At 47.3% G+C, this 10,220-nt stretch overlaps 1 protein-coding gene and 1 pseudogene across 2 annotated transcripts; both read left to right on the top strand.

The window, feature by feature from the left end:
- The first annotated feature begins 3,251 nt into the window (after window positions 1-3,251).
- Window positions 3,252-3,370, top strand: LOC118607603 (annotated as a pseudogene).
- A 445-nt stretch (window positions 3,371-3,815) lies between these two features.
- On the top strand, window positions 3,816-7,146 carry ZNF688 (zinc finger protein 688). 2 transcript variants are annotated; one of them, XM_016132892.2, is made up of 3 exons: window positions 3,816-4,793; window positions 5,096-5,209; window positions 5,976-7,146. In XM_016132892.2, exons 1-3 carry the CDS (start codon window positions 4,598-4,600, stop codon window positions 6,491-6,493), a joined length of 828 nt encoding a protein of 275 aa, XP_015988378.1. In that variant the 5' UTR covers window positions 3,816-4,597; the 3' UTR covers window positions 6,494-7,146. The 2 variants fall into 2 exon arrangements, with proteins under 2 accessions (XP_015988378.1, XP_015988379.1); XM_016132893.2 differs by lacking the exon at window positions 5,096-5,209.
- Window positions 7,147-10,220: the final 3,074 nt, after the last annotated feature.

Below are 10,220 nucleotides of genomic sequence, written 5' to 3'. Positions count from 1 at the left end.
GGCAGAGCTCCATTAAGCTTTGGCTCAAGGACACTCCAACCCACACACCACCTTACGCTTGCCCAGACTGGCCACAACTTCAGCTATCCCACCCTCCTGGCCAACCACAAGCAGGTCCACTCTGGGGAACAGTGCTTCCCCTGTGACCAGTGTGAGGCCCATTTCTCCCAGTACAAGTACCTGCTCCAATATCAGTTCATCTACACAGGTGGGAAACCCTATTCCTGCCCTGATTGTGGGTGACACTTCTGCCAGAGGGGTTATGTGGCCATCCACAGGCAGGCTCACAATTGGGAGAAGCCCTACCCTTGCCTACACTGCAAGAGTTGCTTCACTTACTCCTACCTGCCAGCCATCCAGCAAGCAAGCACATAAGGAAGAAGCCCTACAGCTGTCCTAAGTGCAGCCTGTGTTTTGCGTACACCTGTCTGCTGGTTACCCATAGCCACACACATTGGCGAGAAGCCTTACCCTTCCCTGACTGTAGCCTCCACTTTACCCACTCTTCTCTCTTCCTCAGTCACTGGCACATTCACTCTAACAGCTGGCCCTTCCTCTGCCCTGAATGTGAGAAAGGTTTCAAGCACAAACATGCCCTGGAAGCCCATCAGTGGATCCATGTTGTGAGGGACGCCTGCAGTCCTGGCAAGATGCCTGGTGCTTGGAACAACAAGGTCATCGGAAGTGGGTGTGGACTTGCACACAAGGACACATCTCAGGGAGGCACACATGCCTGACCTATTCTGGGACTTCTTGCTCTAGGGACAAGGATAAGAAAAGGAGAAGAAATAGCTGATAACACGGTGGTGGCCTTGAGGCTGAATCTGGGAGTTGGCTGTAGTTTGTAATTATGAACCTGAGAGCAACTAATAATAATAACGAAGCCAGGTTTGTGAAAGAGAATAAAAAACCATGGAGAGAGGGCTGGGGAAGCTAGCATTGCCATTCATCCCCTCTCCCTTATCCATGTGAGTTAATGCATTTCCAGACTCCGACTCTTCTTCCTAACCGTCTCTACAACAATCCATAGCTTTAGCGAGAGGCCAAGGTAGCAGTAGCCTGCAGTAGGGCTTTCAGAACCAATCTGTGCTTTAGGAGGCCAGGATCCCCCAGTTTGTTTCTAGTACTTTCCAGATACACTTCAAGAGTGTAGGTGATAGAGCTCACATGAGGTGATTAGTTTTCTCTAGAAAGGAAGAGACAAAGTTTTTGCATTTGGGGGATAAGGAAAGGAAATGAGCATTTAAGGAAAACAAACCTCTATGTTAGGAAGTGAGCAGAGGTGAGGGGACACAGAAGTTCCTTTGAAAAAAGGAGGCTGGAATCTGAATGACCACCTGAGGTTTGAACCTACTTTCTGAGGTTCCTGCTCCCACTCCTAGTCCTACTTGAATTTACTTCACTGCAAACCGTTCACCTAACTGACTTTTCTTTCTGTATAGTTCTCTCCCTTAGAATTGTTCTCTCCCTTAGAGCAGGGGTCCCCAATCTCAGGCCATGGACCAGTACTATCCCTGGCCTGTTAGGAACCTGGCTACACTGTAGGAAGTGAGCAGTGTGTGAGCGAGTGAAGCTTCACCTGTATTTAGGCAGAGCTGCTAGCATCACCGCCTCAGCTCCACCTCAGATCATCGGGCATTAGATTCTCATAGGAACACTGATCTCTGGTGCCAAAAAGATTGGGGACTACTGCCTTAGAGCATTTTGGTTGGTATCTTTCCTGTTTCTCAGAGATGGGGACCCTTAGATGTAACAACCTCTTAAAGGTGCTAGTAACAACTCTGGAATAGAGGGCACACTTTGGGCCTATCTCCACTGGGGGAAACTGATCCAAGGATTGTCTTTCAGTCAGTGCAGCTGAAACATCTGGCAAGAAGACACATGTGTTATCAAGCCATTTTTTGTACTCTTTGGTCTTGAAGAACTAGAGGTGGTCACAGAGAGGACAAAGCCTTCAGGTGGGGCCGTCTCCTGCCCCATGCTCACTCTGCACACAGAAATATCAAACTTAATAAATTTAAAGGTTTTTTTTCCCAAAAAAACTTTTAACTTTTATGAATACAATGTTTTTTTCTTCTACAGATATCTGCATGTACCCTGGGTTTGACATCTTTTGAGTAAAGATGTATTCATGGACTACAGCAGCTGGAAATATAATGTTAGTTTTTGTGTGTGTGTGTTTTTTTTTAAAGAAAGAGTAAAATACTTGTAATTAGAGTTGAAAAATCAAGGCATAATATTTTTAGTCTAATTTTTTTCTGTAGTGCTTATATGTGTCAACAGTTGAGAGGTCTTTCTGGCCCATTTAGATCTGCTAGCCCTACTTTAGAACAAGAATCTGTTGAAGAAATAAGCAAGGAGGTGGGTAGGACTAAGTATGTCTGCATGCCAGGAATAGTGCTGGGTGCTCAAATATTCTTGAACAAAAGACTGCTCTTCCGAACCCTTGAGTTCCAAAGAGGATTATTAATGGGAAGAGGGTGTTATTTCTACTTCATCACATAGCCTCTCCTAAATTGGTAGACCTGGATTCCAGGTTCAACTCAGTCCCCACTAGCTGGGTGCCTTTAAGCATATTATTCAACATTTCTAAGCCTTAGTTGCCTCACTTGTAAAATGGAGCTAATATCACCTTTGTAGGACTGTCTGAGATAAAATGTGAAGTCACCTAGCATGTTTTTAGTTTAAAGAACAAATAGAGCTGCCCCCAACATTTTATTATAAAATTTTTAAAAGATTCAAGAGTTAAAAGAATTTTATGGTAAACACTAATGTCCATCAAGAAAAAAATGAACATTCAAAGCAGCACTAGACAAAAGATGGAAACAATCCAATGTCTATCTCCATCAACTGACGGATAAACAAAATATGGTACATCTATACAATGGAATGTTGTTCAGCCATAAAAAGGAATGAAGTAGGGACACATGCTATAACATGGATAAATCTTGAAAACATTACACTAATGACAGAAGCCAGACACATAGTGTATGATTCCATTTATATGAAACATCCAGAAAAAGCAAATCCCCAGAAAAATAAATTGGTAGAGACAGAAAGCAGATTAGTAATTGCCATGGGCTGCAGGAAAGTGATGGATGGATGGATAGGGGGTTTCCTTTAGGGGTGATGAAAGTAGTGATGAGGGTTGCACGATGTAAATGTACTAAATGCCACTGAATTGTGCAGTTTAAAGTGCCCGATGTGTAACGGTTTATGTGATGTATATTTTACCACGATAAAAAATTGTGCTCTATAGCCACGCCACCCTGAACACGCCGGATCCCGTCTGATCTTGGAAACTAAGCAAGGTGGGGCCTGGTTAGTACTTGGATGAGATACCACCTAGGAATACCAGGTGCTGTAGGCATAGAAAAAAAAAATTGTGTCTTGACTGGAAAATGTGCACAAGGAAACATTCAGGGGTGACATCAATGTCCTATATCTTGTTTGGGGTGATAGTTAATACAGTTGTGTACATTTGTCAAAACAGTGAATTACACATAAGATCTGTGCATTTTACTGTATGTACTATATTCAAATTAATAAAAATAGTTAAAAGTAGGTGCCTCTAGGGAATGGGGAAAGGTTACAGGGGACTGCTTTTATTTTTTCATTAGAAACTTTTTGTACCACTTTTAAAAAGCCATATACATTAATTCAGCTGGAAAAAAACTAAAATGTCATTAAAAATTTCCCCATTCGAACCTAACTAAATACATAACTTCGCCCGCGGCTCCAGTCCGGAGACTGAGTTAGTGGAACAAGGAGTCGGGCGGGCTCCGCAGCTGTGGTCCCGGCTGGGAACGCCTACGTGGGCAGTCCCCAGAGTTTAGCCACGGCGTGTGCCCCTTCCCGCGGGGGCTGGGGACCGGGTTCCAGATTCCACTGTCGGGAGGCCAAGAGGGAAGACTGTCGGGGACAAAATCGGAGGCTCCACAAATGACAAGGTCTTCGATCGCTTCCAGAGCCAGCGGCAGAGACTTGGGTTCCTGGGCGCATTTTCCAACGGCCTGCCAGTTCCCGGCCTCGCTGCGCAGCCGCTCCGCGCGTTCGGAGCGAATCACCCGCCACTGCGCTGCGAGGGCAAAGGCGGCGCTGGAAGCCGCCAGCCCGTCCATTTTTTTGAAGGCAAGAAGTCTCCCTCAATCCCCTCTCTGTTCCCTCTCCCCACCCAAAAACCCACCTGCAGCAGCCATTTCATTTGAGGGCAAGAGGACAATGAGACCAAAGAAGCCACACGGACGCCATGTTTGATATAACCAAGGGACGGCGCCCTTAAGAGCAGTCAGTGACACCCGAAGCCAGGATGTCGCCATATTTTCTGAAGGCACCTTCCGGGTCCCTCAACCCAGGTGTCTATGGCCAAGCAGCCAAGAAGCGAATAAACGCCGAGGCAGTGGTTTGTCCTCATCAGAAACCCTGAACCTCTAGCAACCAGTCCCTGCTACCTCGGTCCCCTCGGCTGCTTTCGGATGCCAAGGCTGGGAGGGGCTGCGGCCGGGGAGCCCTTCCTGCGGACGACGAAAGCTGAGCCCGGGGCGGGGAGGCGGTGGCCCCGGGGACAGGCAGCCTTTGCTCGGGGTTGGGAGGCCCCATGGCGCCGCCCCCAGCCCCGCTTCTGGCACTGACAGCCGGGGAGACCCTGCCTGCTTGCAAGAAACCCGGGGACGTGAGCTTCGCGGAGGTGGCCGTGTACTTCTCCTCGGACGAGTGGGGATACCTGTGGCCGGCGCAGAGGGCTCTGTACCGGGACGTGATGCGGGAGACCTACGGCCACTTTGACGAGCTCGGTGAGGCCCGGGTCAGAACATCCTTCTTTTTTCACTGGGGTTCACAGAGGAGATATAGAGGGACTCAGAGTATTGTGAGCCCTAATCTTTATTCTACCAACAGCACTAGCTATCTCCTATTCCCAGGGCTTTAGGTACCCCCTGGGGAATCCTTCCGTCCTGCATCCGCTTCCTTCAGGCTGGAGCACTGAGACTGTTCAGTTCGAGCATAAGTTCTGAGAAGTGCCCTCGCCCTGGCAGGGGGATGCCATCTTCCCAGGGCAGCCTCTCAGGCTAGCACTGTGATCCCTGTTCTCTCCCAGGATTCCCAGGCCCCAAACCAGCCCTCATCTCTTGGATGGAACAGGAGAGTGAGGCTTGGAGCCCCGCCGCCCAGGATCCTGAGGAGGGGGAAAGCGTGGGAGGAGCTGTGAGAGGTGAGGGATTGTCCCAAGCCTCCCCGTCCTGGCTTCCTGGCTCCAGGGCTTCTTGTCTAGCAATGCTTTCTTTCAGATTTCACTCCCAGCATCCCTAGAGGAATGAAAGAGCCACCCGATGTTGAATAAAAGAGGAGGAAAAGAGGCATATCTGGTAGTTTTCAGAACTTGGGACAGTCATCATGTTGAGATCAGAGTAGGAGAATCAGGAGCCCAAGTCCAAGACCCAAGTTTCCAGGCCCCTGTGGTACAAAGCACCATGCATTTTCCCTTTTCAGAAACAACTAAAACTCCCTAAGATCAGATCCACCTTTGTCATTCCTAAAACAAAGCAAATTAGTACATGACAACATGCCCAGTAATTGTCAACTTGGCTCTTCTCCCCTCAGCACCCCCCGCCCAGCAGAGTGATCTCCAGCACAAATAGGATTCCTCATCTGTAAAAGTCTTACCTTACAAAAAATCAAGAAAACATGATAATAATAGCTACTGCTTTTTGAGCATTCCCTAAGTGCTTAACATGCTTCTACTCATTTAATCCTCCCATAACTCCGAAAAGAAACCATTGATTCCCATTTGATACTTGAGGAACAGAGGCCCAGATAAGTCACTCTTAAGAGATTCGAACTCTGTTTACTGTCCTTTAAAGACTGTGTGTTAATCATTAGGCAATAGTTTTTTGGCACTTCTTTAAGTAAAAGCACCCTATAACATGAGACAGTCTAAGCAAATGTGTTTTAAAATGTAATTTAATTCCTGTTCCCAGGAGATGACCCAAACAAAAAGGAAGAGGAACCGGAAGAAGGACCAGGAGCCAGGGGACCCAGAAAGACTCCTGGGATGGAGAAGCCTGAAGGGCTGGTTAAACGCAACCCTGACTCAGCCATCAAGACCTCGGCAAGAGCACAGCCACTCACAAAAGCTGCCTGGGACCAGAACACGAGTGCGCGGCCCCAGGTCCCGGTGCCCAGCGTGGACGCTCAGGCCAGCCAGCGGCGCCACGTGTGTGCAGACTGTGGCCGCCGCTTCACCTATCCGTCGCTGCTGATTAGCCACCGGCGCATGCACTCGGGGGAGCGACCCTTCCCCTGCCCTGAGTGTGGCATGCGCTTCAAGAGGAAGTTTGCAGTGGAAGCGCACCAGTGGATCCACCGCTCCTGCTCTGGGGGGCGACGGGGTCGGAGGCCTGGGATCCGGGCTGTACCTCGGGCTCCAGTCAGGGGGGACCGGGACCCACCTGTGTTGTTCCGGCACTACCCGGACATATTTGAGGAGTGCGGGTGAGCAACTCCTATAAGTGGAATTGAGCCTGACCTTACCTAAGGACTGCCTAGGCCCTGAGGAGGGCTCCTAAGTCAGGGACCTGAGAATGGAAATTCATCACTTGTGCTTCCCTCAGATATCCATCAAGTTTCCAAACTTGTAAAAAGGAAAGTGCCTGTAAAGATTCGAGTAGATTAAACTTGACAGCTCTCTCTCCAGTCTTTTTGGGGGAAAAAAAAAAAATGAAGAGAGTGAGACACTGGACTTTTATCAAAAATGCTATCTCAGTAGCAGGGGCAACCAGGTTCTTTAAACTATCTCAGAAAACACCCCCTTGCTGCTTATCTACCTGAGAGGTAAATGCTGAGGTGGACTACCGCTGGGGAGCAGGCCCTGTTGGAGGGCATGGTCAAGCCCTGGCTAACTGACAGCAGAAGGCAGCCCCATCAGAAGTGGGTGGAAAGACTACAGAAACCCCAGCGCAAGAACTGGTCTCGGCAACTTGTCCCAAGGCATAGCTGGTATCACAGGCCCTCCCCAAGCCTCACTATTTTATCTGGAAAAATGTGGATTACTAATATCTACCTCAAAGGAGAGGGTTACTGTGAGACTGAAATTTTAACACAATAGTATGTATGATAGTAAATGTGCAATAAACATTTGTTAAAAGTGAATTATTGACATTTTACACCTCAGAAAGTTTAAAGAAGCCTGGTAAGGGTGCAGGGGCTCGATATCAATAGCCCCACTAGCCATATTTTACAGATGATTAAACTGAGGCTCAGAGAGAGGAAGTAATTTTTCCCAACGTTTCATTGCTTTAAGGCGACAAAGCTGGAAACTGACAGAGCCCAGGTATTTCTACCACTTCCTCTGAGCACTCAGATCTGGTCAGGGGCTCAGGTGAAGGTGAGGTAAGAACTGAGATTTGGACAGGGAGCCAGCCAGAGAGCAAACAACAGCAACTGCAGAAAAGGTTTTGTGGTCCTTAGTTTCTAGCTAGAGAGTGGTCTCCCCTTGGTGCTAAGGGTGGCTCCTCAGGATGCAGGGCCCAACCCTGTCTGGGGGAGTCTCAGCAGGAAACTGAGAGCCTCACCAAAGCCCGTGACCTTTCACTTAGGAAGTACAATCAACATTTCAATGACCTGTTGGAAAGACTGGTAGGTGATAAGGGAATACTCAACTGAAGAAGGCTGACCCCATTATTTTATTCAGCAAACACCATCTGAGGCCTCTGCTGGGCTCCAGTGGCATGCTGACTCAATAGGGAGTGATTGGAGCTGTGATGAAGGAAGTCCAGAAGCACCACCTAACCCATCCTGGTTGGTGATATACCAGAAAATGCAGCTTGGTGAATGAGGTAGTTGTACCTTCCATAGCATTGGGTAGGAATTGATATGTGGGGAGATTTTCAGGCAAAGGGAGCAGCAAGGGAGCCTTGTTTTATAGAAAAGATAAAAATTGGACAGTATAGAGTAGAGGTTAAGAGCATGGGCTCTGGAGTCAGACTGTCCGGGTTCAGATCCTGATTCACTTGCTTTTTAGCTGTGTAATCTTGGGCAAGTCACTTACCCCAAGCTACCTCTCTGTGCCTTTGTTTCTTAATCTATAAAACCTGTATGATAACAGCAACTACCTCAAAAGATTGATGTAAGGATTAAATGAGATAATACAGAAGAGTATCTTGCACATTAGTATTTAATAAGCATTGGTTGTTATTATTCTAATATAATATAAAACGGTATGTGAAGAGGACCAAGAGGAGACCTGGGCAGGTCTTCTGAATCAAGGAAGTTTTCCTGGAGGAAGTGCTTCTAATTGGCCTTGAAGGATAAGAAAGATTTTAACCAGGATAGGCATGTATGAGGAAGGGCCAGCAGTTCTAATTGACTGAAACATAAAAAACAAGTAATGAATAATGGAAGACAGATGCAGCAGAGAGGTGGTTGCCAATCCAGAAAGGCCACAGATTCCCGTGGAGGAGCTTAAGGTTTACCGTGTAGGCACTGGGGAACCATAGAAAGTTCTTAAGTAGAAGCAGAGCTGTTTGACAGGAACATATTTGACATGTCAGAATATGTCTTTGTGTGACTTGTGGATATTAGAGACCTGATGGACATCTGATCCTGGATAGAGGTGATCAAAAGCTAGAACCAGGCTAAAGAGCAAGACATTTCTTGCAGTTGTTTTTGTTTCCTGACCTTGGAATTGGGAAAGAGAGGCTTTTGCAATAGAATCTGCATGGCTCAGTGACTGACCATATGAGCTATGAACAAGGAAGTCCCAGAGATTTTAAGCATGGAGAGCTGAAGCAAGGGAGCACAACACCTGGGCAAGGGGCAATTGGGATTGGGAGGGTGTGCAGGCCAAGGGGTCACCATACTGAAGAAGGGTGAGTCAAAGAGAAGGTGGAGCTGGAGAGAAGAGGTGCCACCAAGGAGAGGGGAACAGAATCAGGCACAGTGTGTTAAACACAGTGCCGCCCAGGTCAGCATGAGGCACAGGGTGAGTGCCGTCTGCTCGTTCTTGCTATCAATTTAACATATCTAGTAAGCATTTACCATGTACTACATACTATTCTGTGTGCCAGAATATAACTGAGAAAATAGACATAGGAATCCTCTTGAAACTTACATTTGAGTAGGGTGGAGAGACAAGTGATAAGCCAATATATAAATAAGACAAGGTACCCTATTGCAAATAATAAGCACTACAAAGGAACCAAAACAGAAGATGTGCAGCAAGTGCCTATAGCAGATGGATAACTATGCGGGGCTTGGTGAGGAGGAGACACTTGAGATGAGTTCCAAATGGTGAGACTAGCCAAGGGAAAATGGGTTGGCCTCACAGGATGTGCAAGTGGGGCAGGGCAGAGTATCAGAGGCTGGGAGTGGGTTGAGAGGTGGGTAGAACAGTTTCCAAATAGGGAACAGCAAGTGCTATGCTCTGAGGTAGGATGAGTTTGGGTGAGGTGCAGAAAGTACACGAGTGGCTGGATTGAGGTACGGAGGAAAAGATTTACAGATGAGCTTGGAGATGGAGGAAGGGTACATAAAGGTCATAGAGCTCTGGCTTGTCATGATGCAAAGTTTGGATTTGATTCTAAATATATTGGGAAGTCACTGGGTTGTTTTTGTTTTGTGGTATGATATACATAACAAAATTTACCATTGTAAATGTTTTTAAATGTACAGTTTAGTGGCATTAAGTGCATCCACATTGTTGTGCAACCATTGCCACCACCCATCTCCAGAACTCTTTCATCTTCCCAAACTGAAACTTTGTTTCTATTAGACAATAAAGCCCTATGCCCCTTTTCCTCAGCCCCTGGCTACCACCATTCTATTTGTGTGTCTATGAATTTGAATATTCTAGGTACCTCATATGAACCACTGCGGGGGGGGGGGAGGGTTAAGCAGAGTATCAAAGTGATCTGCTTTGCATTTTAAAAACCCACTCTGACTACTCTGAGAATGGACTGCAGTGGGGCAAGTAGAGAGGAGATATAGAGTTGAAGGACTGGAGGTAAACACAGGAAGATGAATGGACAGAGCCTGTCTGTGGGCTGCACGTGGCTGAGAGCATCACAGAAGCCCAGACAATAATAAAGTTTTTGGCTGAGTGAGGAGGACAGAAAAGCCCAGTTCCTGGGGTGGCCCTGAGGGCGATGACAGGGTGGACTACAGCATTTTGGAGCTGGAAGGGAGCTCTTAGAGCTGTCCGGTTCAATGTTTTAAGCAGGGTTTGG

Source organism: Rousettus aegyptiacus, unplaced genomic scaffold, assembly GCF_014176215.1.
Source record: "Rousettus aegyptiacus isolate mRouAeg1 unplaced genomic scaffold, mRouAeg1.p scaffold_m13_p_8, whole genome shotgun sequence".
Classification (NCBI taxonomy): Eukaryota; Metazoa; Chordata; class Mammalia; order Chiroptera; family Pteropodidae; genus Rousettus; species Rousettus aegyptiacus.
This window is presented reverse-complemented; position numbering and strand designations above follow the sequence as displayed.

Bases quoted from the DNA above. Each gene is read 5' to 3' on its own strand.
- ZNF688 (XM_016132892.2), top strand. From the start codon at position 4,598: ATGGCGCCGCCCCCAGCCCCGCTTCTGGCACTGACAGCCGGGGAGACC. The intron at 4,794-5,095 runs GTGAGGCCCGGG...GTTCTCTCCCAG, and splicing joins CGGCCACTTTGACGAGCTCG to GATTCCCAGGCCCCAAACCA. The intron at 5,210-5,975 runs GTGAGGGATTGT...TCCTGTTCCCAG, and splicing joins CGTGGGAGGAGCTGTGAGAG to GAGATGACCCAAACAAAAAG.